This window comes from Buteo buteo, chromosome 4 (assembly GCF_964188355.1).
Source record: "Buteo buteo chromosome 4, bButBut1.hap1.1, whole genome shotgun sequence".
Classification (NCBI taxonomy): Eukaryota; Metazoa; Chordata; class Aves; order Accipitriformes; family Accipitridae; genus Buteo; species Buteo buteo.
The window spans coordinates 1586884-1614466 of NC_134174.1; the positions used below are offsets into that span (position 1 = coordinate 1586884).

At 51.3% G+C, this 27583-nt stretch overlaps 2 protein-coding genes across 4 annotated transcripts in view; both read right to left on the reverse strand.

Moving 5' to 3' along the window:
- Window positions 1–15178, reverse strand: part of UBE2H (ubiquitin conjugating enzyme E2 H) — a 55663-nt gene extending 40485 nt beyond the window's left edge. The window contains exon 1 of one of the 2 annotated variants that reach the window (XM_075024533.1): window positions 14855–15178. In XM_075024533.1, the coding sequence (XP_074880634.1) occupies window positions 14855–14907 (53 nt within the window). In that variant the 5' untranslated portion in view covers window positions 14908–15178. The remainder of the gene's footprint in view (window positions 1–14854) is intronic. The other variant, XM_075024532.1, reaches the window with a different exon arrangement.
- A 2100-nt stretch (window positions 15179–17278) lies between these two features.
- ZC3HC1 (zinc finger C3HC-type containing 1) lies at window positions 17279–27530 on the reverse strand. Of its 2 annotated transcripts, XM_075024535.1 has the most exons (10): window positions 27172–27529; window positions 25855–25966; window positions 25524–25674; window positions 23369–23452; window positions 22684–22811; window positions 21041–21198; window positions 19965–20190; window positions 19347–19553; window positions 18932–19141; window positions 17293–17962 (listed from the first exon to the last, which is right to left on the reverse strand). In XM_075024535.1, the coding sequence occupies exons 1-10, from the start codon at window positions 27291–27293 to the stop codon at window positions 17894–17896; spliced, it is 1467 nt and encodes a 488-aa protein (XP_074880636.1). In that variant the 5' UTR covers window positions 27294–27529; the 3' UTR covers window positions 17293–17893. The 2 variants fall into 2 exon arrangements, with proteins under 2 accessions (XP_074880637.1, XP_074880636.1); XM_075024536.1 differs by lacking the exon at window positions 18932–19141 and having other exon boundaries at window positions 17279–17962; window positions 27172–27530.
- Between the last annotated feature and the right edge of the window lie 53 nt (window positions 27531–27583).

Here is a 27583-nt window from a genome sequence, read left to right on the forward strand (position 1 = left end):
TCCCCACACGAGCTTCCTTGTGCAACGGAAAGGCAAGCTTTAGGGACGCTGCAGAAAGGTTGCCAAGGAAGAAGCCTAACAAAGCATTTGGGGCTTTGTTTGTAGATGTGAATGCACCAGCAGGCCTGAGCTCGCCAGCCATCAACAAAACCACAGCGAGGCAGAGCTGGGGTGGCACTGGTGCCCAAAATGGAGGGTGCCCTCCCTCACCCTGGGACACCCGCCACGCTGCATTCAGTCATGTCAAATACCTTTTTCTTTTTTTTTTTTAACAGTTTCCAGGCTTTGAAGACCAGGCCTTCGCTCAGCAGCTGCACCAGAAGCAAAAGCAAGTCGTCCAGGCTATTTCTCAAGCGCCGTGGCTTTCTCTAGCTATGCAAAGCCTCTGATCTTAGCATCTCACAGGAAGGCAGGGGTTTATTAAAGCTGCTCCAGCACAAGCAACACCACCACAATCAGAGGAAGGGAAAAAAAGGTAGTTTTTTTTAAAACATGACCAGCAGAACAGCAGAGGGTGTTGCTAAAACACAGGAACACATAGTCCTCGTCGCTGTGGCCCAGCAGTTTCCTCTGAAACAACCTCTGAGCTGTACAGATGGAAGGGCTGGAGAGAGACTGGGAAGTTTCCCTGGAAGGATTTGGAAGGTGCTCTCAGAGCTGGCCATTTTAAAGCTCTTCGTAGCAAAGCTTCCTACCCAGAAGAAGCACCAAATCCACTTGGAGAGGGGGACCAGGACAGGAGTTTCCATCTGCTAGAGCCAGGAGCTCCTCATCACCCAGCCCTTTTGCTTCTGATCCAAGAGCTTGTTCTAGCACATCTGCTCAGGCTTAATTATCCCCCTTCCCTCTCAACTCCCTAACGAGAAGCACATCAGTTATCTGAAGACAGAGCCCAGGGGAGTTTTACAAATTAGCCATCCCAATTTATGTCCACATATTTCTGGTAGCTGCGGGAAGAACACTTGCCTCAAGGTTTCCTGCAGGAATAACAATACATGAAGTTTGTTACATGGATCAAAAAAACAAGCAGTCAATTTGAAACTGAACTTTGTAATTGAGTTTTGCATACATCACTGTAATACAAGCCACACTATCAATATAAATGCTATTGTTAGACCACTGCTATTCCCAGCTTTTAGACTGTGTTACTGAGCTTTGGAGAGTGAAGGCAGTGCTTTCTTATAATTAGTTAAATTCAGCTGAAACAGAAGATTCCTTGACATCATCTGTTTGGGTCACCATTATAGAAGGGACAAAGGAACACTACTGCAACTGCACTAAAAATTAATTAACACGGTTTAGTCGTTAGTGAGTGCAGCTGCCTGAAAAGTGGGATTTTGTCACTGAGTTTGAAGTATCTCCTCCTTCAGAGATGAGCTGAAAAAAAAACCCCAAAGCTCACACCACTACAGAACAAAAAGCCTGGCGCTGACCTCCGCCAGATGCTCTGAATTACAGGTGACCTCTGGCAGACCCAGCAAGAGTTTCAAAGACACACTTTTATCACAGCCTTCTTTAATAAATCAGAATTAAGCAGACCCAACACACTTTAAGCCATTTTTGATGACAATATTAGTAATCTACAGAAAACCCCCAATTAACCAGTGTGCTACTGCAAATAAACAGAATCCCGAAACCACCAAGGAAGTTAAAGGACAGCTTGGAACTGCAGAACCAGCACATTGTTCCCAGCAGCCTTGAAATTTTCCCTTGTACTGTCAGAATGACTTATTTCCCCCTGCCCTTACTCATCTCTGCCATCTTGACAATTTTAACAGAGATGCGGGGCTCAAAAGAAAGGAGGTGGGAACACTCCCTACTTGAAATGTATTTTAAGGTTAATGAGAAAAGCGCTTCCCCCTTCACTCTGAGCACGAGTTGTTCCTACCCCCCAAACCTGCGCTGATCTCCAGCAGCAACCTGAGTTCAGCAGTCCACAACTTTTGGGCTACGGACACAGGGACAACCAAAAACTGGACAGGCTTCTCCTCCTGGCCACTGGGAGCCACTGTCAACCCTAGACGGGACTCAAGCCCATCATCCACGAGGCGAGAAGCTCCACGTTCTACTACTAGTTCAGCAAACTGCCTGTGCTCTTCCCTACAAGTCCGTCTGCTCTTCATATGGTGTTACTCAGGAACTTTGCAAACAAACCTCAGCAGTGTCCCTGCTCTGTGTGATTAAAAAGAAAAAGCAGACAGAAATTTCAACTCTCATCTTCAGCAGATGTATGACCAGTTGTAGGGCACGGCCCATGCAGACAGCCCAGAAACAGGGACCAGGCAGGAGGCTGGATACAAAGCCTCACACTTCTGGCTCATATGCTAAATTTAGTCCAGTCTGGTAATGACCTAAAAACAGTTGATGTGGGTTTCTGTGACGCATGTGGCAGCCTGGTCAGCTTCATTCAGTTCCTAAGAGAAGAATGTGCACACTGCAAAGTCCTGATGGTATTTGGGTGACTTCAGGAGAACCAAATGGTGAAAAGTAGTTATCAATTCATACCTATATACAACAGCTTTGACTGAGCCAAGAGTTTTCAGCTTTTGATCCATCCTCTATCCTGCAAGAATTAGGGGAACATTCTCCCCCTGGGTGTTTTACATGCTCTTGACCACAATTTTTGTGTATTAAGGAAAACTAGCAAGAGAAAACTAACACGAGTGACAAGGCACACTTATCTGCAGAAGCACATAACCTGCCAGCTCAGGACCCTCTTTCCTTGAAGGGGCTTTTCTGCTGTTTGAAGCACCTTGTAAGGAGAGTAAAAGCCTTCAACATCGTAGCACCATACACCTGAGTGTGCAGCCTTTCCCTGGGTGCTCAGCAACAGATCTCCAGATGCTATCTGAAATAAAACAAAATCTACAGAGGATTATGAAGTTCACCTATCTTAAGACTTGCTTCTTGTGCCTTCCAAATCTGCAGAAAACTGGGAAGAGTTGCACACAATATCCTGAAGTGTCCCAATTACACTGAACTTCAGGTAGCAGCAAAGAAACCTGTGACTTTGGAAGCCACTGAGAGGCACAGAGGACAATTTAAGGACTCAATTGCTACTAGCTGCACGTATTCCGAGACTCTTTTAAAAAAAAAACAAAACAAACCACTCTAATGCAACTCCTGACCCTGAAGAATCCCGTTGCACCCCAGCCACAGCAAGCAGGAAGCCCTTGCAAACAGATAAATTGAAGTCCAAAAAAAAAAACCAAACCGAAACTACATCAAAAGCAATATTCATCAGCAGACGACTAAAACTTTTGGCTCTAACAAGACAGAGATGCTGGTTCAGACTCGAACTAGCTAGTTATAATATAAGCTCTTCTCATACACGATCCCCACTTGCACAACCAACTTCAGAGAAAAACTAACAGAGCAAAACAGTTTGTAAGGCCCCAAAGCCACGTGTACAACATTGAGAAGAGGCAGCAGCAACACCTGCGCTCTCTCGAGGCACCTTTGCATGACAGCCTCACATCGCCTTCGCTAGGATCCCCACGCAGACAATAACCCCACAGAACACATTTCTTGCTATGACTAAAGAGGCGTAACAGGCAAATCATCTTTGCTTAACCTTGAATCTTTTTCCAATTCATCATGCTGAAGTGACAAATGATTTTTTTTCTTTTTCCAGAGAACTGACATTTAAAAAGCTACAGCAGGTCAGTGTGAAAGGACAAATTTTCAGCAAGTAGAAGTCACTGTAAAGGTGAGGCACCTGAAGATCTGCACAAATCAACATGTGTCTGCAGGAACCCATGTAAAGCAGCTCAGGAAGAGGAGCTCCCACGTTGGCATTTGATCACTCCAAATCCGAAAACAAGAATCTAATCCTCTAGCTTCAACAAACACCGAGAATCAAACACACCCCTCTCCTAAACAATCTATACTCTAAATCTGTAAAATTGAGTTCAGCAACAGAGGATGGGCAGATGGTTTAATTGTGCAGTGGTCAATAAGCTTTGCAGGACTGAACATCAAGTTCATTTCAGTGGGTCAGCAAATTTTCTTATTTCTTTCAGAGCATATGCACATTTGTGGCATGCTTTTAAAAGCAAAATAGTGCCTTCTCATGGATGCAAGGGCTGAACATTCTGAGTACATTATTGCTAATCATTTCAATTTTACAATATTTTTTGTTTCATTTGGCAAGATGAAAGTCTCAATACTATAGTGGGGAAATTCAAGCAGTGACCAATACCTAAAATAGGGTTCGCAGTTTAAATAATTTGCTGAAGCCGCGGGGGTATATTTCTTCAATCTGGCACTTAACCACAACTAGTGTTTTGAGATCCCCCCGCCCCAGCCACTAATGCTGTGGCTCTTCTCCACGTGTAAAATGCACTGCTTTTGCCTTCTGCAAAGTTATCAGAGCATGGCTATTTACTGGCGAAATCTCCTCCTTCTTGATCCAAACAAGGCAAGTATTTAAACTTACCTTTTCATGGCAACCTTCTGGTCACACTGCCAACATCAAACAAAAGAAAACATGGCAGAAACCATGAAGTAACAAAAAAAACCAAACCAAAACAAAACAAAAGGATTATGACTAACTTATGACTTTCTCAGCAGTTGCAGCACACCAGAATCTTTAAATCCACAACCTTGGAGCTTTACACAAAACACAGGAGTTCATTATGGTGTCCACAATTTTTTAAAAAGCGTGAAGCAGCACTAGCTGTAAGCTCACTTGGAGGGTGCAGTCGTTCCTATCAGCCACAAGAAGGGTGAGTTAACACCTCCTCGCATACCTTCCCTTTCAAGGAACGCAGACTCCAGTAGTGAGTTACAAGGATCTGATTTCTGACATCTCAACTTTTCAACCGAGCGTAGTCCCCCCTCAGTCTCTCAAAGCCACATTCTTCTCTTGGGATCTAAGCTTACCCCAGTAACCATGCACAGATTCCTCCCCTAGGCCAGGAGTATTAAGTTACTTATGATGCCAGGCCTGTTCAACAAAACACCGATCATTTAGCTTCCTTATTTTCACTGCTTCCCTCATTTCACAATTGACACAGTGGCAGGTTGAAAGCCTTAAAAGAAAAAAAAAAGTAGGAGGTGGCTTCAGTAGCACCGAGGAGTAAGTCAGTGTAACCATGCTGAGTCACATTGCAGTTAGATTTGACATTTCCAGGATAAGTGCTTCACTCCTAGAAGGGTTGTTTGTTTATTTCAGCTTCGTTTACTTTACAATCCTGTCATACAAATTAGAGGATTACAAAGCAAGGCCATCACCAAAACTTTTGCAGAAATCAGTCCACGAACATGTCGTTCTTGTCCAAGCGAACTGCAACTGCCGCTGCCGAGCATGAAGTAGATGCCTTCAAGAAGTATCACAACACTCCTCTATGGAGGACTGCTCCCAAGTACCATCAACACAGACACATCTCTCATGCAGAACATGAGCTCAGCATGAAAGCAGCCCAGTTATTGTGAGGTTTAAAACTTGCCTTGCTGCTACATGAAACCAGCACCCTGCACACATTCATATTCAGCTGTGCTGGCTTTGAAGATTTGAGGGGGAAGGTCAGTGAGTTTGAATTAATGGTATTAGACGGAAGAAAAACATAACCGGTTTCATTTGCCTTCAGCAGAAAGGAGAGTGTAACAAAGCATTAGCTTCCACCAGCTTCCCCTGATGAAGAAGCTTTCATGGAATGTATCATCAGGGAGAAACCTTTCCCCACCCTTAAAAAGAAATAAAAGAAAGAAAAAGAAGGAAAAAAAAGAAAAACAAAACAAAACTTTCCCCAAACAAAACAGCTTGGAAACAGCCAGGACACAAAGGCAAGTTTTGGACTTCATCTATCACCACCTCCATGCCATGTTCTGTTCCTCCAGGTTCCAAAAGCACCAGGTTCCTCTCAGTGCAGATCTCCCGAGGCTGATACTGTGTTTTATAAAGCCAACAGCCCCTCTCCCCAAATGCATTTAAAAGCCAAGCCTGGTTCTTTGCAAAATAAAAAAAGATCTGGCTTCAAACTATTCACACTTGACTGAGCGAGACTTAAAGGAGCACCTTCATTTGCCCCTAAAACCAAGATGAGTCTTAACTCCTCAACCATGTCCACACTGGTGATCAAATAGCTTTGTAGCACAGTTTTAAAATACCATTTCAATCTAGAAACACCTTTAAGAGTAAAGTGATTTTCAACCTCTGCTCAGACCTCAGCAGACCACCTGGGTTTACGTTCTCATCCAGCTTTTCTGCTGCAAAAGAACAGGTGTCTTCACCGGACATTCGCCCCTGCCCCGATGTATCGCTTCGCAGCTCCAAAGCACACCTGGTCCTGCCACTGTCAAGACAAAATAAAGCAACAGAGCCCACCAAGAAATGCCAAAGTGCTTAAGTTAACAATTTATCAATCTTTTCAACTCTGCGTCTATTAATCCACCACTCTGGAGGATAATCAGGGACACGCAGGCCCGCTTTAGTACCACATACTGATTTTTACCTTTTTCAGGAGGTACGCTTGACACCTGGGTAAGTACCTGATCCTATCCTAAACCTTGTTTGGTTTTAGTCTAAATCTCACACTTTATGGCCCGCCAGAGTCTCTCTCTCCAGTGCAAACATGCTTAAGCTTACCTTTCAATGTCATACCTTGCTCAGGGGCCAGGAGCAGGCAGACTGGACACTATTCATCCTCTCTCAATACCATTCATTCATTATGCATACCACTACTTCATCCCCTCTTGTTCACCTCCGTTCGAATATAGTCTGTCCCAATACAGTCATTATAAAAGGTCCACAGACGACTGACTAGAAACAATCAGCTGTTACACGGAGAGTACCCAGGCAGTCGGGAAGGCAGCAATGATTTGCACATCTATAATTTACATGCTAAGTCCCCCACCACTGCTCTCGCAGGAGCAAGCGCTCAAGGCCAGGTGAAAAGCCCACTGGAATTTGGAAATAATGCAAAATTTATCTAACAATCAGCTGTCAGCTTTTAACCTCAACCTTTCACAGGGGATGACAAATGCCTCCAGGGTTAAGCTCCCCTAAAGGGCAGCAACTGTCATAAATGTAGACTTTTCCTAACAACAACATTAACACAAATTTAAAACATTCATTTTTAAGGGAGTATCACAAAAAAGAATTTAAGCCAGCTACAGCCAGATAGTGCAAAACATTTCAGAATAATCCACCCAGACACTCTGTTTGTACAATCTCAAAGAAAACATTTTATGCTTCTTTCTTCTAGCATTTAGTCCAAGGAAAGGAGCACCAGTAAAATGCAGTCATTTCTGGAAAGCAGCATTTGACCCTCTGAAAATGACTGAAAATGGCTATCCCTTCTTCACAATGAGTCACGAATATCTGGAAGTCTACACCACCTCCTGCACTTTCCTGTATGTGGATCATGCAGAATATACAGGCATGCTCTGTAATTCACAGTTCAAAAGGTATTAGTGTTGACAGACCACCACCACCTCAGTTTAAAAACGATACATGCAGATCCAGCCCTCTACCTGATTTGAAACACCTAAATGCCAAGAAAATGGACTGTGAGTGATTTGGCTTCTCTTGCAAGGCTGAATCAATTTGCTCCAGGGAATAAGTCAAATGATTTAAGACTAGGGGACAGCTCTTAGAAGCTGCAATGGTAAAAAAAAAAAAAAAATTAAAAAAAAATAGTATCTTAATCTTGAATCCAGTACCAGCCCCAGTTTGCTGAGAATCATTAATGACTACACAAGCCCAAGAGGCAGTGAAATCACCTTTTTCCAAGAGACTAAATCCACCCTCAATCTCAGACAGATCATTACCAGAGTCTGAGGAACTGGAAGAAGATGGAGACTGAAGATGAGGAGATAGCATTTAGAGGTGAGTGGTCACAAGGCCGAAGGCACTGAGCAGGGACAGGAGAGGAAAAAGCTTGGTGAAGACTAAGCAGAGATTGCCTTAGTCATGAGTAAGTGCTTGTACTTCTCTGCAACGGCTGACCAGTATTCAGTGTGTATCAGCATCAAGGGACAAACAATTCTGAACATCCCAAGAAGGTGGGAAAAAGGAATAAAAAATTAGTACAGAGAAAAAAAAAAGTGAAAACCTCATGGTTCTGCCAGCAATAAAACTAACTCAGACCATTTCCCTGGGATGTGGTAGAAGATCCATCACACGGGGCGTTTTCTAATGGTGAGGGCAGTTTGTCCGCAAGCTCCCTGCTAGAATCGACAGGCACCGGCACACAGGCTGCATGACCTAGTAGAAACTAGAGATGGCAAGGTCGTATGATTCTTCAGTCACGCGAGCTCTATTTTGGTGAAGAAAAACAAAGAGCAACGCTCTATGTTCATTATTCCAGAAATACATGGACAAAATCCACAGGGAAATGGAGGGAAGCTGAATGCACACAATAAGACACACAATGAAACGCTGAACTCCTATATGCACACCCACATATATAATTCACATTCAATATTAAAAAAATGTTATTCAGCAATCTCTCATCTTTGCTGCCAGAATAATGTCCAGAACTGCAGGAGAGCAAAGCAGAAAATTCAGACACCTCTCCCTCAGCATCACATCACCTCTAATTTAAGCAGACAGTAAAACGGATAGCTATTTGGCTAGGAACCCACTCCATACGGGAGCCTGTCGCTTTAACTGTGGGCACTTTCCTGCCTTAACAAGAACCTGTTATGTGTTTATCCTAGTTATGACTCCAATTAAATCACAGTTTAAGAAGGGCACCAAGTACCAACAGGTGCTGACAACATTAAGTTATACTGCAACCAGCAATTGCTCTAAGCTGGGGTGGTTTCAGATGCACCCTTCCCAACAGCCGAACTCCTGCTGCTTTACCTTGCTTGAAGAAAAAAAATATAAGAAAACAATCGAGGAGAAAAAGTCTATAAGGACTCTCAATTTAAGCACTCCTTTGCTTTTGCTTGCAACAGGATACAGGACAGGGAAGGGCAGAAGGGTCCAAGACCGGGACCCTGTCCAAGAAGTGAAAGCCAGTGCAGCGAGCTGTCCCTTCGGGAGGAGGGCAGGATTGCCAACCACCACCTCTGCCCTCAGGCAGCCCCCCTTGTCCTCAGGCATCACACCTCGCTGCCGACATTCGCACGGAGGCAGCAAATCTGGAACCTCCAAGGAGCGAGCTACCACCACCTTCATCCCAGAGCGATCCAGCGGCGAGGCGCAAGCTCAGCACGTGCCCAACCCTCCAAAGGAGACGCTCGGCACCTGCAGGATTTACTCCCTCGGCTTCCAGATTAACAGTCTGCTCAACCTGCTCCAGGTGCAACAGGTAGGCACAAGGTAAGACAGCAATTAAGCATGTATTTGAAGGAGCAATTAATTAATGTTATTCTAAAAGCAAAATAAGAAAACACTCTGAAAGAGCACACCTCTGCTTTCCATGAGCTCAAGAGAGGAAGGCAGCAGCACAACACGGGTCAGCTCCTCCTGCTTGCCACTCGGATATCAACAAAGCAAGCATCCAGCAACCTCAAGGCTTTGCTTACAAGGTTTTCATAAGATTGGTTTTTATGGTTTTTTTTAAAAAGAACATAATTTTAATGCCAGTGCACAGCGATAACGCAAGGACAAAACACAAGCTGTACTTACATGAAGATTAAATGTAGTATTTCCCTGGCAAATGAAACAATACAGAGCCTCATCAGGGGGCATCTTCTCCTTAATCCTACATATTAAGACTTTAAAGGGTTTGCAAGATTCGCAGCCATGCGCGAAGCTAACGTTATTGGCTGCTGCTGCTAAGAAATGTTGAACACGTGGGAGTGCACTCAGCGAGACGCATTTCCAAAAGCTTGCCGGGATTGTAAGATAGTCATGATGACACTTAAAAACAATCACCTACTACAAATCCAAGCCTGCCTAGATCACAGTATAGCTTCACTAGAAAAGACAGAAGAAATATCAAGCACACCCTTCTAGGCAGAGCAGCAGAAAGGAGAGCAGGGACACCATTTTACAAGGCAAGCCACTTGTTTTACTGAAATCCTGCACGCACTTTTTTTTTTTTTTTTTTAAACTGTTACTACAAAGAAACAGCCTCCACAATTTGTTTGATCAGTGTTTAGTAATCTAATACCAGTTTAGTCTTAAGAACTGGGTACCATAAGCATAATCCTAAAGACGACTGCCATACTATTCAGAATACCAAAATCACTGCTCAGAGTCTGGGGAATGAGATGGAGAAATAGTTAAAATTACCCAAACACAGAGCAATACAAAGGCTTTATTTTTCTTATTTTAAATAGGGCCAGAATGTCAAGCTAGAACAGGCACTCTGCTCCAAGCCATCTTAACCAAATTCATATTCTACAGCTTAATCTCAATGACCGTCGTAATTATATGATTAAGCAGGTGCACTGCGCTTTCAGGTCTGTTCGACAAGCCCCAGCTTCAATAGCCTCCGCGATCAAACTGACAAGGCAACAATGGAAGAGTGAACTTACAGTTCCAGCCAAGAGCCCGTCCTTTCGGGGGGAAAAAATCCAGCCGCCAGCAAAGACGCCACATTCAGCTCTAAAAGCAGCAAGATGACACCCTTGAAAGTTGTCATTTAGGCAACAAAGATGATTTATTTATTTTTTTTCCTCTAGTTGGTTTGGCGTTGGCAGAACGATCCATGGATTTAAAGTTCCTCTAACAGCAGGTAGCACTATACATTCTGAGCTGCATTTAACTGGATTTTATTTATAAGCCACAACCTGTGCCAGCATTTCTGACTGCTTTGGGGGAAGGGGGGGCTCTCCCAGTTCTGAAACGGGGCCGTTGCCACATCTTTGTGCGTTTTGAAGTACCACCATGCGATTACCCTCATCCCTGGAGACCTCATTAAAACGGAGCCCCAGAAGTAGAGCAGAAAGAAGTGTAGCATGACATTTGAAAATTTACATTCTGACTTGTAAAACTTTCCAGAAATGTCTATCCTTTAAAAAAAAATAAAAAAAAAATCAACAACAAAACACCACCAAACCCTACCAAAACAAGACATTCCAGCACACATGCTCTTCCCCTGGGGACAGGCCAAAGAGAACAAAGCCACGTGACCGTCGTATTGCTCAACGCAACTCTTGGAAGGTGTTCAAGTAGGATGATAAGTGCGGTGTAAGCCTATAATGAACATAAAAAGGAATTTATCCCAAATGTAAACTGTGTCCTACCCTTTGCCTCAGCCGATCTCAGTGGAGCAAACATGGGGAGTTTTGCAATTACAAAATACTCCGCAGGTAAACTAAGGAGCTTTGTACCTTTATTCTCCTTGACTCAGGATGAGCCTAAAATTAGAAGGGAGTGCAACGCTCCGCGTATTACGCTCCCCGGTAGCTCCGACACACGTTACAAACATTCAGCTCTGTAAACTGGTCGGAACAGGGAGATTCAAATGAAGCTGGGCACTATTTATAATTCCTTTCATGCACAGAACAGGGTGACACTTCCCTTTTCCAGCTCCGATGCTTAAAAATAGAGCTCGGGGACTACAACCCAGCCAGGAGCATCTATCCACAAAAGGAGGAAAATAAATCAGCACAAAATAAACTCCCGTCCAAGGGGAGGCTGCAAACAGCTCGCCCTGGAGCGTCCGCGTTGCTCCCCGGCGCAGAACAATAAACCCCGTCTCGGAACCGCCGTTGCCGGTGGCCAACCGCCCCGCGGTCTTGGGTGGTGGCGGTGGGGGGGCTGTTGGGTGCTGGGGTGCGTTCCCCCATGGGTGTAAACACCAGGGCTGGGGCACCCCATCAGCTGCTGGCTCGCTCCGCCCCGGCCCCGGTTTCCGGGTAGTAACAGAGCAGCCAATCCGCGGAGTTGCGAGCTCTGCCCGAGGCCTCCTGCCTGCAAAACACGGCTCCAAGGCCGGCAGCTCACCCAAAAGCTGGGGGAAACAGCGGATGGAATCCCCCACACCACCCCCAGTTCTGGCACCCCAAAGTCCCCGGGGTGGGGATGTCTGGGCTGGGGGCTACCTGGAGAAGCCTGGCCTTGAGCGTTTTCCCGACAGGCCCATGGGAAACCCCTGCGAGTCCAAGCCACCGGGGAGCAGGTCCCCGAGGTGTTTTGGGGGGCACGGAGCCTTCCTGCAAAGCCGTGCTCGCAGGTGGGGTGCAGGCAGAGCCCCCCCCCCCACCTCTGCGGGTACACGGGTCATGCAGGAAACTTCAGCGAGCGTGGTGGGGGGCAGCAGCCCCCCAAGAGGGGAGGAAGGCAGCGTGGCTCCCCGCTGCAGGCCCTTCCCCAGCGTTTGCACAACGTTGCGAGCGCGATCCGTAGAGAAACAATGAGTGACTCAGAGTTTCAGCACATAATCGTCCAGGCGATTATTAAACATCAGTTCGACACATTAACGCACACACACAGAGCTCTGCCCTCCCTCCAGCCCCAGAGAGCCGAGCAACCTCTCCCTTTCCCTGCTCACAAAGAGGCATCCACAAAAGGACACGGACGTGTTAGGATTGAAAATAGGAATAATAAAAAGACCCCACTCGGCTCCTAAACCTGTCAGAGCAGGAGAAGGCAGCAGTGTTATTCACTCTGGCCATCACCCCCTCCCTACTCAAAAAGGTAGCCCTTGGCAGGCCATAAATCCATGCCATTATTCTCCATCGGAGACACGAAAAGGGGCTGAAAAGGGAAACTGTAATGAAAATGGCAGCAAAAAGGGGAAAAAAAAAAAAGAAAACACAACACAACAACAAAACCCTCAAGCTCTGGGGAGGAGCAGCCTTCAAGTACATTCCTTCAGACAAGCCCTCTCTCCTTTGGTCACCACCAAGACCCTCCTCGCTCCCACGTCTCAAACCAGACCCTTATTTCCGATCAGCTTTCAGAGAAGAAGATTCCCCAGGGAGGCGTCTCGGGAGCCTGGGCCTAGCCAGCTGCGCTCACCCCGGGCAGGCGAGGCAAGTCAGGCAGACAAACAAAAAAAGGCTGGGGAGGGAGGAGTGGTGAGGAGTCATCTGACACATCCAACTTCCTAAGTTTGTTGTCTGCAGGAGACAGACCGCTCTAACCCTCACCCCTCAAGACACTGGGAAGGCTGCGCCGACAATAACAAGAGCATCGCTTTTGGAAAAGCCTTGGGTTTCTTTTGTCAGGGGGGAGAAAGCGAACAGAGCGGAAACTACCCAGTGTTGGGAGGAATGCCAGATACTCGGGGCTTTCTACCTACCACCACACAGCCCGGCTGCCGCTAGAAATACAGAGTGAGGGGAACCACTTCAGGAAAACCTGCTCTTTGTCTCCTAAAATGCTGCGATTGCTGGAGATGCTGGCTATGAACTGAACAAAAAGGGGGAGGGAAAAAAAAAAAAAAAGGAAAAAAAAGAGAGGGGGAGGGGAAAGGGAAGGGAGAGCAGCAGCAGATCAGGTTGGGCCTTGGCCCCTCTCTGGCCCAGACCTCTTTCCAGACTATCCCTAAGAAAGATTTTATCCCCCCCCTTTCCCCCCCCCAATAAACAGCTGGAATTCCCGACCCTCCTCCCGGTGCGATTAAGCATCGATCGCAATTGGCGTTTGGCAGAGTATGACATGTGTGTAACTTTAAACCCCTGGATAAAAATAGCTCCGAATCAAGCATGATCGGTAGTCATTTCCTATTTGCTTAAAAACAAGGTGAAAAATATACGAAGAGCAGCTTTGCAGAGAGAAACGCGCAGGCTGAACGTCAAACAGAAGTTTCCTTCGATAAGCCACCCTCACGCCACAAACAGGAGTGGTGCTGCTCCTCCCCCCCCCCCCTTCAAAAAAACCCACCAAATCCAAGTAAGTTTGTTTATCTCTCTCTGGAAACTAAATCAGACCCGTTTCTCGATCCCTCGACACCACCAAGTTAGAGCCACCAGACCTGAGTCGTGCTGAGGGAGGTCAGGCACATTCAGTCAACAGAGCTGAAAAACATTTCAGCCACTCTTGTCATTTCTACCCCCTCTCGGCACACACAGCCACCTTGTAAACAAAAACTATTAATAAAACAATCCTAGAACCAAATTCCCAATGATATTTTTCAATGCCACCCACACTCCAGACAGAGAGAAAAAAGGATTTACCATCCTGTAAAAGGCCAAGAATAAAAATAAGGTGGAAAAATATAAACAGATTTATCACGGAATGGCAAGGGGGGGGAATAAAAATAATAAAGCCTAACCCAACCTGGAGCGTTACATAAACGGGACCTCTTGCGAGATGGGCTGTGGGCCCTGGCACCCTTCGCCCACCCCCTAGTTCACCCAGCCACGGGTCTGCTGCGAGCCAGTCCCCGGGGGGGGGAGGGGGGGGGCCGCTCCCCCCCCAAATTAAATCCCTAAGCCGGCACCAGAAGCTTCGTGAACCGCAGGCTGAAATCAGGGAGTAAATAATAATAAACACCACAAAAGCCTTTCTTTGGGCTGTGGCTTCTGGGGCTGCTCTCCCCTTCCTCGCCCTCCCCCGGCAGCTGGGCTGCAGGCCAGGGCAGGAAAGGGGGGGGTGCAGGGCACCCAGGCTGAAGGGAGGGGAGGGCCCTTCACCAAGGAGGGGAGTGTTACCTGCAGGGGCACCCCAGCCGGTGGCTGTCAAGCCACAGAGGGGGCTAAAACCCCCTCAAAATAAGGGAAGAGTGGAGCGGGGGGGGGGGGGGGGAAGGTTAGGCCTCGCCCCCGGTAAGGGGGAGCCCTCACCCCACGGAGGGGGGGGCAGGTCCAACCCCCAGCTCTAGGGAGAGGCCTAGGCCCAGCCTCAGAAAGGGGCGCTGCCCGGGGGGGGTCCCCGGTGCCTTCCCCCCCCCCCTCCCGGTGCAGGCCCGACCGAGGAGGCGGGCTCGCCCCCCCCGGGCCTGCCGGCGGAGGGTGGAGAGTTAGCGGGGGGGGGGGGGGGGGTTTGGTGCGGGAAGGATACAGCTTGACCACGTCGGTGTCCATCCGCCTCTTGCCCGGGCTGGGGGAGGACATGGTGGCCGCGGCCGCCCCCGGTGCTCCGAGCGGGCTGTCAGCGCCACCGCCGCCGCCGCTACCGACGACGACCGGGGACGCCCGGCACCGAGGGGAGCGGGGGGGCGCCGGGCTCCGAGCCGCTGGGACCCCCCCCGCCGCCGCCGCTGCTGCTGTCGCTGCCGCCGCCCTCCTGCTGTGGTGGTGCCGGTGCCGCCCCCCCCCTTCTTCTTCTTCTTCTTCTTCTTCTTCTTCCTCCTCCTCCTCCTCCTCCTCCGCCCCGCTCCGCCGCCGCCTCGCGCTCCCTCAGCCGCGAGCCCCGCTCCGGTCGCCTCTGCCGGAGCCTCTCTCTGGACCCCTGACGTCACCCGCAGTGACCTCACCGCCCCTTCACCGTCGCCATTGGTTGCGCCGGCAAACGCCGCGCCGGACCCGCCCCGCCCCCCTGCGGTACGCCGGGAGTTGTAGTGAGGGGAAGGTGAGCGTCGGAGGGGGACGCGGGTTCGAGACCCCGCAGGGGACGCAGCGCAGGGGTGTCGTCGTCGTCGTCGCACCCGCCGCCCCACGACGTCAAAATGAGGTGGCCAGCGTCACCTGGGAGAAGCCACCATGGAACCCAAACGCCCCCCCACACACCCCTTCCTTCCTCTCCCGGGATTACAAACCGGGCCAGGCCTCGCAAGCACGAGTCACCGCGCCGGCTTTCCGGTGCGACACCGGCAAAGCATTTCCCGGTGCCTCAGTTTACCCAACCGGAGGGGGCAGGTACCCGCCACCGCCCCGGAGGTGACAGCGGGGCGCATGACGACGGCGATAATGGGCGTCTTTCAAGCCGGCGGGGCTCTGGCGTGGCAACTCCACGCCCGGAGCGGACATCCCGCATTCCTGACCCCGGCATCAACCCAAAAATTTTGCCCCAACGCTTCCTCTCCGCGCAGGGAGGAGATGCAGCCGATGAACCCCCAAAAGTCTGAGCAAATGGGTAACCTCACCCCACAGGTGTGTGTGTGGGGGGGGTGATCTCCATTTAATGCCCCAATGCACCCCTCGAGCCCCAAGTCAGGCTGGAGCAGAAGGTAACACACCGAGTGGGGTCGGATCCACACTCCAGGCGAGCTACGCTGGGGAGAATTTGGGGGTGGGGGCAAAGGGGAACAGAATTATATTGAGCAGAGCAGCTGCAGAAGATGGGATGGGGGGTCTCCCATTTCCCCAACCTCAATGGTCCCTGACCAGTTCCAAGCGACTGGGAGAACAGGAAGGGGAAAAGCAGGCTTTTCTCTTATTTCATTAAATCCTTGTAGTATTTCATCTGTGTAATACCATAGTTTTGCAACAGGGATAATTTCAGGGTAACGAGGACTACAATAGCATCCTGTCCCTTTTGGGGTGCCTTAAGACCACTCTTGCAGCACCCAGACCTTTGTACATGGGTGCACAGGGGATTTGGGGGGGCCCCTCTGAGCCCTCTTGGGTCTAAAAATTGAGGTGCACAGGCAGGGGCGGTGGCTGGCCTTGACCCACCCTGGCATGGGGACAGTGTTGTCCCTGCCATGGGTGCACCCCATGGTTTGTGGGGTAGTTCCCTGACAACGGTGGGGACAGGCAGACAAAGTGGAGATGAGGGGAGGGGGAGGGCAAGTGGGGTGTCGGAAGCCGTGGGGAGTAGGGGGAAACATGGGGAGCTGCGGGAAAACCATCAGAAATGGGGGAGCCATGGGGAGCCAGAGGAGTTCTGAGGAGCAGGGGAGCTACAGGGACCCATAGCAAGATGTGGGTAGCTATAAGGAGTGGGGGGAGCTATGGGGAACCATGGGGAGGGGACTGTTGGGGACAAGGGGATCTGTGGGTCCACACAGCTGGGGAAGGGGCTCCTCCATGCCCTGCTGCAGAGCCCAGCCAATGCCCAGCCCATCCTCACCTTTTTGGGGCTGGGGGTACCCAGGGTAGGGGGGGGGGGGTGTGACACCCCCATCTCCACCCCAAGTCCCAGCCCAGCATAGCCATGGGGTGAAGCAGCTCCTCGTTAAGGCCACACAATTAGGACCCTCTTAGAAAGGAAGGTGACCTACCCAAACTCAAGCCCTGCTGCTCCACAGGGGGCTTCCTGCCAGCACCCACCCAAGAAGCTGGCAGGTAAAGGGTGTCTCCCAGAAGAAGCCCCCCGAGTGGTCAGGTGCACCCGCACCCAGCCTCCCCTGCACTCCAGCCTCCCCTGCACTCCAGCCTCCCCTGCACTCCAGCCTCCCCTGCACTCCAGCCTCCCCTGCACTCCAGCCTCCCCTGCACTCCAGCCTCCCCTGCACTCCGACCCAGGTGATTTATCACCTTGGAGAAGCTATCAGCCCTCAACTAAATCTGCTTCAGGCAGCTCATTGCCACAGCAGACGCTGGCAGGCATAGGGGTACGAGGCCAGGGGTATGTCTTCGTGTACGGGGCGCTGAGGCAATGGCAAAGAGCCCGCATCAGGCAGGGAAGACAGCAAAACAAGGAGTGGGAAACAAGAGAGGGAGGCAGCCAGACACTAATCCCACAAAGACAAGCATCCTGAGGGATACAGGACCCACATGCTAGGTCCAGAGCTCATCCCACCCCAGGAAGAAGCACCATACCAGCAGTAAGAAAAAAAAAAAAAAGTGAAATGTTTATTCCCACCTGGCGACACTTCCCTGTGCTGCTGGTGGCAGGTCACAGCTGGACAAGACAGTCACCCTTGCAAGGCGACCATGTCTCCTTGTTCACCCCACATGCCCACGGCATGTCCCAGCTCCAGATGGGGCTGTCAAAGCCCTTGGGGCCAAGGGCTACAGCAGCAATTTGTGAAGGCAGGGGGCTTCAAGGAAGGCAGTTAGGGAGGACGGGGTCCCAGCAGCTGCTGGGGGCTGCATTTGGCATGGAGCCTCCTCGGCATCCCCTCCCCGGGGCACGGAGCTGTCGTGGGAGCAACTGCAAAGTGGATCTCTGCCGGACTGATGCAATACCCAGTTCCCAGAGGCAGTGGCCCGTTCAGGAGGAATTCATGCTCTCCCATTGCCGGAAAATGCGGAACACCTTGCAGGACTTCACCGAGAGACTCTGCGAGAGAGAGGAGCAAAGCGACAACCAGAGGTTAAGGCACCACAACAGGACCTGCGACTGCCACTGACCTGCCTACAAAGCACATGAGCAGAAACTGCAGCAAAAAATACCCATCTGAAATATCCTAATTGGTTGCCAAGACACCAATTTGCTCCTCTTCTTCGTCAGCCCTATTTACCAGAACCAGAGGGGAGAAGAGCAAGGTGACTGCAAGCAAGAAGCCAGGACGGGACTCCAACCATTCCCTGCTCCAGCTGGGTCTCGCACCTCTGACTTGTGTCTGGTCACACAGGACCAGCCAGCACTTTCCCGGCACATGGCACAGCCAGAAGGGACCAGCCTGTTGGGGACACAACTCGCACAAAGTCCCCAAAACAAATGCTGAAGCAGGACTGCTCCACCAGTCCCTGCAGCTCAGCCCCAAGCAAAGCAGGGGGGAGCCATCAGGTGGAATCCAGGAGGATAGTGGGGCCCGGGAAGGCAGGAGCAGGTACTGGCTGCTCCACAGCTGCTCAGGGAGAGGGGTTGTGGCCTCAGCTCCACTCCCCTGGCTCGGCAAACCCACCCATCCAACACCCTGGGGCTGGCGGCCGCAGAAGCCAGCAATCAGGATGTCTGTAGAGAGGGTCGGGAGCTCTCTATCGGGACATAAAATGAAACTGGATCTTGGGCAGTGCTGAGCCGCTCGGGAAAGGCTGTTATTTATAGCAGCCCTTGAGCAGATCTGCGCACAACACATCGTTGTAATAGATGAGACCTGGCCGAGAGGCTGTCAGCACAGCCAGAGGGGAAGCTGAGACTCTGCAGACACACGCTTGGTCCTTGCCACCCAGCTGGGTTTGCATTCAGCCCAAAAGAAGCCCATCTACCCCAAATTCTGCCCACAGACTTTCAGCCCTGGGCAAGGCCGGGGCAAGCAGTGTTTTGAGTGCTTGGGTTTGGGGCTGGGGATCCCACAAGGCTCACCACAGGCTCTGTCTCAGGCACTCTGTCACACTTTCTGGTGGCAAGGAGTGTGTTCAGTACTACTCGCCAGCCTGGCTCTGCCTTTGCAGGCTCCTTCTCTGTCTGGGTCGCGGTATCTTCCAGGGCTTCCCCTCCCTCCACTGTGTTGACCCAGGGACACCAGTCGCGATGCTGAGAGCTGGGGTCAAAGAAGCTCCTCAAAGAAGTGTCCTGGGTAGGGGAGGAGGGGAAAGTGAAGGAGGACAGCAACACAGCATGGTTTAAAACAGACTCCAGTGAGACAATAAAACCCTCTCTGTGCCTAAACACCAGCCCTGAGCTGGCTACAGGGACAACGCTGGTCCCTGGATCAGGAGCACCCTGCCCAGATCCCTCTCCTCCCCACCCAGTCTCTCCCTGCACCTAGGTCACTCACCGAGCTGCTGGAAGAGCAGAGCCGTGTCCGCTTGGCTCTGCGAAGAGGACTGGATGGCACCTCCATGTTTTCCCCCTGGCCCATGCTGCGGGTGACAGGGCGGCTCCTCGGAGTGGGGCTGGCCACCTCCAACTCACTCCGGTCCATGGGAATGGGAGAGTCCCAACCCCGCGGGCGAGAGATTGCTGGGGACAGGCTCTTCTCATGCTGCCAGTGGGGAAAGAACAAGGAATTAATAGAGTTTCTCTGGTCACCAGCATGTCTCTGCCTGAAGGGGACAGGGGGGCCCTGGCCAGCTCAAACAAGACAAAGCCCTCTCAGCCGTCCTGGCAGGAGCCACGCCACCTTCCCTTCATACCAGGAGCATCTCAGAAGTGTCCAGTTGGACATGTGTGAAGGCAGCCCCCTGATCTGGGGAAAGAGCTGTAGAGGGCAAGGGCAAAAGCAGCAGCAACCCACTTCTGTTGGATGTTGCCTACAGCTGGAGACACAGCACCAAAATGAGCCTCTTTCAAGGTAAAAGGCAGTGGACACCCAAACTAAATCAGTTTCAACTCCTGTGTTCCCCTGTATCACCCAGACATCCTGAGCTCATGGGCTGGCTGAGCTGGGCCATACCTGCTCAGAGCCCGGAGAGAGTGTGTCTTGGCTCCGCGTAAGCATTCTGCGTGGAGACGTGGGCATGAGCGGGAAGCGCTCGGTGGGTGCCGGTGATACACTGCTCGGGCTGCAAGAGTCCAGCTCTGGCCCCGCAGACTCCAGCTGGTGAAAGCCCCACAGTCCCACCTTCCTCATGCAGCGGGAGCAGGTGATGACCGAGAGGTGCACGGAGCCAGACGCAGCACTGTAGGGAAAGAGCCAAGTCATGAGAGAAGGTCAGGGATGAGCCTGGGCCCTTCCCCAAAATCGCAGCTTTCAGAACAGATGCAGGTATTTGGCAGAGCACAGGAATGGTCTCAGTCGCAGGTACCTGAGCCAGCATGTTTCAAGACATCAGCACCCTGGCGCTGAGGCACGGACTTACTGTTTTTGTAGCCCTGTGTGCTAAGAAGTAAAACAAGTCCGTTAAAACCCATCTATAGCATTGATTTAAACTGGCTCGGTTACATTTTGGCTTGCCACGAAGCAGGAGCACAGTCAGTTATGGCACATCAGCCAAGTGTCCCCATCCTCAGCCCATGAACTGCCCAGCCACAGCGGCAGCTCTATTCTTCCTCACCGTAAACCTTTTTCCAGCCTGCATCATAAGAGATCACTTCACCTTCAGCAAGCTGCCTCAGGCACAAACAGCATGGCTGTTCAGCTCACAGCACAGGCTTTGGGAAGCCACGAACCTTCAGGTCACGAATCTTCCCTCCCTTCCCGCAGGCCTGACGAGCAATAAAAGTGGTACTGAGGATAACATTTCAGGGATTGACTTCAACATCTAAATCAGCAATGAGCAGGGTAACCGACAGCTCAGTTGTTTCAGACTCTTTGCCATCTCAGGGAGACATCTATTTTAGATTAGGTAGCTTTGCACTGGGGTTTCTGGAAGTCTGTCAATTTTAACGGCTGGAGATAATAAAAAAGTGAAATAGACGATACTGAACATTTCACAGGAAGGACATCCGCATTTCTCCAGCCTCTGACAGGATTCACCAGCAACCACAAAGTGCGGCAGACACTTCAGTATCAGCTACAGCACTACCCACCTGCAAGTCCAGCCACACAGAGCCAGGATGCAGGCAGGAACATGCACTTGCAGGATTTCCGTGGCAAACTTCAACGGTGGTTTCTCTCCCTCTGTTTTGTGCTCTAGTTCCTCCCCAATCAGCTGGAGGAGCAGACTGATCTTCTCCTCTGTCAGGGACTGCGGGACAGAGAAAGACGGCAGAGCTGGCAGTTAGAGGCAGTCTGATAAAATACACTGCTTCTACTCACAAACCACACCCTAAATGGAGAAAAAACCCTTCCTCACTCCCCAAAAGGGCTGGGTGCATGAGCTAGCACCCTCAGCACTTCTACTCTGGTTAACAGGCAAAAGCCACACAGAGCAATGGCATCCTGCTGCCTTGCGCCCATCTGACTGTCCCCATTGCGTGGACTTGGTTCAAGCACCATTTGCTCCCCCGAGCACACGTGGGGATAGCGGAGCAGGTCACAGCTCTGCCGCTCACAGCAAGCATGAGCCTGAACAGTCCCCATCCGTCCCTCCAATCCCAGGGAGGCAGCAGGGGCTGTGTTTGCCTGTGCTCAGGCAAACCGCGAGCACTTCTGGGGCCATTGTTGAGACATACAGAGAAAAGAGAGTCCCCAAAGGCTGTTAGTCAGGCTCCAGACCTCGCTGCTAGTGGGACAGCTGGGGAGTTAGATGTGGAGATGCGATACATCCGTTGGCTTTATGCTGTCTCTTCTCGGGGGGCTCTGCTGGGTTTCACAGCTCAGCCAGCCCACAGTGGCAACCATAAAACACCTCTGTGATTTCTGCTGAATGGATGAAGAGTTCCCCAGTGCCCACATGGCTTCTTGCTGCTGAGAGCCATCTGTTTCCTGGCGAGCGAGTGTCCAACGAGCCAGACTTGGCTGGAGTAGAGTGAGGCCTGGCCAGATCCCTACGAGGAGGCAATCCCACACTTGCTCCTGGCTGCAGCTATGCTCCAGCCTCCCCTGCCGTAGCTCCTGCTCTTCCCTCCTGCCTGCTGAGCCTCCTCACACGACTGCCTTGCACGAGAGGCCTCCCTGTACCGCACTCCCTAGGCTCCCTCACCTTCACAGGCCTCTGCCCACACCTCTGCTCTGGGGCAGCCTCTGGCTCCCCAAATTCCTGATCCCACCTAGAGCAATGACTGCCTCCAGTGGAATCCCAGCCACTTGTTAGAGCTCTTTGCGGGCTGCCATGTCCCACAGAGCACTTGGAGGTAACAAACAGGGGTGGGAGCTGCCAGGAAGAGCTCCCAAAGGAGTCTGTGGGACTCCGGATCACTTCTGCCAGGCACCAGAGAGCACCACGCACACCAGAAAAGGTGCAGAGTGTGAACCAGACACTACAGCCCACTTCCCACCAGCAACATTGTGGTGACATGAGCCAGCTGTGCCTGTGTTGGTCAAGGGCTTGCACGGGAGATGAGCCTTTTCAAACTTCCTTTTACATGCTTTCAGAAACACTAGGTGAACCACCATGTGGGGAACATCCAAGGAGAAAGCCAAGGTGATAACAGACCACTCACACATGCAAGTTGAAGTCTCTGATTTTAATCTCCCAACTGTTTTGGTCAGGGTTCCACAGTACAGGTGTGCCCGGCATCGTCACTAGGGACTTGAATGTACCCAATCTCGGGGGCAGATGGGAACTCACCATGTTTTTCATGTCTTCTTGTCTGAGGGAGGGCAGCTGCAGCTCCAGCTGACATAGGCTCTGAAAGCGGTCCAGGAAGTCCTGGAGAAGGGCTCTGGGCTCATCCACCAGCAACATGGCAAAGCGATCTGATGAAAGCAAATGCAGGAGGCCTGAGCTGTGCCACCAGCCTTCCCAGCCCCTCCTCATCCCGCAGGGTAAGGGAGGAGATAAGTCCAGCCAAGGCCTCCCCATAACGGTCTCTTGGCTTTTAAAAGAAAAGCTGAGCACAGCCTTCTTCCTTTGCAACCACCCTTCCCTGTGCAGCACAGCTTTGAAGATGAGATCTATTGCCCTTTAAGCATCCCGTCATCCAGCCTCCCCTGTCCCCTCCCAGTTACAACCCAAAAAGCATTTTAACTGCTCTAGAAGCATGCAAAGGTTAAGAGAGGCTGGGTACAGCCTGTCTTGGGGTTCCAGCCATGGCTCAGTTATTTATTTGCTGAGGCTGCTCAAAAACACTGCTTTGCCACTGTGCATTTCATTGTCCCCACAGGGAAAAAGGGGACCGTGATGACGCTGCCAGCTTTGAGAACTTGAAGAGAAACCACAGTTCCTACAACAGGAGACAAGAGCAGCGAAAGAAAGGGAGAAAAAAAGAGAATAATGCTGGACATGTGCGCTAGCTGGGCTCTGAGACACCAACCTGGGCAGGGGCTGTCCGGCCAGAAGCAGAACTTCTCATGAGCAGTGCACAAGGCCTTCTTCAGCTCTATGCAGCGCTCCTTATCTGCAAGGCAAAGCTCAATTCTACTCCCCTGTGGAGCCACCTCCTCAGGGAATGGTTGGGAAAACCAAACCAGGAAAGGAAGGCACCAGGCTACGAGGGCTTCCCTGTTCCTCCCATTCAGCATGGCTCGGGTGGCGGATGCCACCTGAGGCTGTAGCTTGCAGAACCTGAAGCTCTCACCTCAGACTCATCTCCCTCCCCACCAAAAGGAGCTCCCGCACCTCCAGCCTCCCTGCAGGCAATCACAGAGCGGCAGTTCCTACAGCAGCAAAGGCAGGCTGGTTCAAGGGGTTATCTCCACAACAGCAAGCATCACCAGAGTAGTTCCACCTCTCTGCAGCCAAAATCCCCCCCCATTCCCAGGCACAGTGACCACAGAGCAGGGGAGCCTGCCACACTGCACAGCAGTGTAGTGGAAATGTAGCTCAAACCACCATGGGCACAGTGACTGCCTGCTCTTGCCAGTTTTACCTCCTGGGCTGCTGCCAGTCCCTAGCTAACTCACCTGACTCCTCTGCTCTGGCTGTAGGAGCCAAATCACAGCCATGTCTGGAAATAAGGCTTCCCAAAAAAAGATTTGGTACTTCATTTAACTTATTCACACCTTTCAGAATCAAATAATTTATTCTTCAATTTATTTTTCCAGCCCCTCTTCCAACCTCTGATTATTTTAGGTTTTCCTAAACCAGTGCAATTACCAACAGAATAATTAGGCCAAGGTTTATTTAACAAAGATACTCTGAACAAACAGTGGGTGTCAATATTCAGAGTGACCCAAAAGGAAATGCTCATGCAGCTCCCCATTACACATGACCTATGCTGCATTTGTCAGACATCGGGGCTGCACTCTCCGCTACCTTCCAGATAACAAGAGCAGGGACTTGCAATCAAGAAAATTGAGAAGTGGAGATGACACTTATTTGTGGGGTAATGAGTGTCTTTCTGCAGACGACAGATGCAGGTAAAGGAAAAGCGAAGGTCTGGACAGGTGATATAAAGCATAGGCCATCACTATCCTGTGGCTCAGAAGCGACACTCACACCATGGGGCCGAGCACACCATAGAGGCTGGTGTTCCTGCCACACTCTCAGCCCCATGTTGTCCAATGTGGGAGAGATGGGAGCCATTACTGCTCCTGCCTGCACCTTACAGCATCAGGAGCGGCCAATGCTCTGCAGACAGGGGAAGGAAACTGGTGCTGGGCCTGGGCAGGGAGCTCAGCGAGGGCAACAGGAAGGGGAGTTTTATTGCTGGTAGTCCAAGCAGTTTAAAGAGGACAGAGTTTATTAAATTACAGAATGTGACCACCTGAACAGACTGACTCGTGACAAGCCATCACCAACAGCCCACATTAGAAAAACTGAATAGAGGATCAGGGCAGCAGACCAAGCAGTTGGAAAACAAAATTTAAAAAAGGATGTTAAGGTACTTGAATGCATGCAAAGGAGGGGAACAAAGCTGGTGAAAGGGCTGGAAGGCATGTCCTGTGAGGAGCGGCTGAGCACTCTGAATTTGTCTAGTTTGGAGAGGAGGATAAGGGGCAACCTCAATGCCCTCTACAGCTTCCTGAGAGGGAAGTGCTGATCTCTTCTCCCTAGGATCCTGTGATAAGACACATGGGAATGGCTCAAAGCTGCACCAGATGACGCTCAGACTTGAGATTAGGAAGCATTTCTTTACCAAGAGGGTGGTCACACACTGGAACATGTTTCCTAGAGAGGTGGTCGATGCCCCATGCCTGGCAGTGTTTAAGAGGCATGTGGACATTGCCCTTAATATGATTTAATATTTGGTCAGCCCTGACACAGTCAAGCAGTTGGACTAGATGACAGTCGTAGATCCCTTCCAACTGCAACTATTCTGTTCTAACCCACCTCTGACAACAGAAGCAGGAAGTTTGACCATGTTCTCACAAACTAAAGGAAACCTGACTCGCACTTTATTTTCAGAAACAAACACCCAGCACCTCTCAGGACAAGACTATGGAAGTCATTTATGCACATGACAAAGCACTTACACCCCCAAACCCTACAGCCCACCGTCTGTACCTGCTGGACGCCGGCATACGTACACTTGTTGAAGTCAAATGCAAGCTGCAGGCTCACACAGAGGAAGGCCTGGCAGCTGGAGCACTTCAGCATGTCACACTCCACGTTGGTCCAGCCGTACTTGGCGCAAACCAGGGGAGACAGCTCGCGGGGTTTGCCAGCCCACTTCAGCGGGTGCTTGTATTAAGGATAAAACCTAATAAATTAAGGGCTGACCAGGAAAAGCTTTCGCCAAGGTTTATTTGGCTGGAGAAGAAAAGCTTCCAAGAAGACAGAGCCTGCGTGGAAGCCACAGGGAGGGTGACAGCAAAGCAGGGTGGGGGATGGCTGGAAGCCCAGTGTCAGAAAGGATATGGTGAATGTTTCTACTCTGCTGAAATAGGCTTCCTTGCTGGCGGACTCCAAGGAGAGAGCATCCATTTGCAAAGATCCATTAGCTGATTCTGACCAGTCAGATATGTCCTTCCTAAAGAAACAGCAAGTCAGCAAGCAAAGCATCTGCACTGTCCTGGAAAGATTTCATTAATAAAAAATGGACAGATCGCCCTCTAACCTCTTGTCCTTCAGGCTTACCCTTGCAAGAACCCTTTCTCCAGAGCTCCTAAGGCCTGACTTTTAATTACTTTACTAACAAACCAATTTAAAAAATATAATGCAACAAGCAAAGGTGCACATTAAACATTTCACGATGACCGACAGCGGTGGTCAACGGGGATTTGATGTGACAAGTAGGAGACAGGAGCTCGTTCTCCAAGCCTGGCGAGACCAGATCAACAATTGCAGCAAGTCTCTGAAGGCAGGGATGCATCTGAGCTCCCAGCATCTGGAATGTCAGCTCCTAGCACCCAGAACACCAGCCCTGCGGTGAGTGCTGCCCTTCAGCCTCTCCCCAACACTCCTCCGTGGCCTGAGAGCAACCATGGTTACTTGGCTTTAAGCAGATACCAGCAATGCCCAGCATCCAATGCCCCAACTGCGTTCCAGACTCCCCAGTGCCCCCCAGTAACTCCTGTGACTCTCAGTATACCCCCAGGGTGCGACCGCACACTTTTCGGGTCAGAGGCCCAGTACGTGGCCAGTTCAGCTTGCTCAGGCTGCAGGGACACCAGAACTCTACAGGTCACTTACCTGTCACTGCCCTCCCAGTGCCCCCCAGTACTGCCTCCCAGTGTACACCAGTACTGCCTCCTATTGCCTCCCCGTGTCGCAGTATCTCTGTTTCCGCTACTGCCTTCCCGTGCTTCTTAGTCCCTCCAGTACTCCCAGTGCCACCACTACTGCCTCCCAGTACCCCTTCATCCCTCCAGTACTCCCAGTGCTCCTTAGGGCCACAAGTACAGCCTCCCAGCGCCCCTCACTTTCCAGTGCCCCCCACCCTCAACGTCCTTCCCAGTCCCTCCCAGCACACCCCAGCACCCTCTTTCCCCAGTACTCCTCCGCCACAACAACTCCCAATACCTATCAGTACTCTCCACGCCCCCCCCCCCAAACGACTCCTGTCGCCTCCCAGGACCCCTCAGCGTCTCCCCAGCACCCCCCCCCAAATAACTTCGAGGGCTCCCCAACCTCCCCGGTGCCACACGACCGGGCTGCTCCCACCCCCCCAACCCCGCTCCCCTCAGGCCCGGTGTCAACGAGCCCCCCCCGCCCCCCAGCCCCGCTCCCCCTCACCCGTCGGGGCCGGCACCCTCAGAGGCGATGCCACCGTCGATGAGGTCGCGGATCTGCTGAGGGGTGACGGCGGGCGGCCTTCCACGGGATCCCCCCGCCTCCCCGGCGCTGGGCGCCGCCATCTTGGTCCCTCACTCCGTCACGGCCCGGGGAGGACGGGGCGGGGGGAGGGGGGGGCCGGGAAAACGAAGCCGCGTAGGAGCGTTCCGGTCCCGCTATGGAGCTGACCATGACCCTACGCAACTCCCACACGGCCTCCTCGTCCCCACGGAGGGTTAACGGGGTGTTGCCGCCTCCGCTGAGGAGCGCCGCGTCCCTCCCCGGTTCCCCAAACCCCGGGGTCCCTACACACGCCCCCCCCTTTTCGGCGCTCTATTGCTTCTGCCTGCCCCTCAGCGGCGCGCAGGCGCAG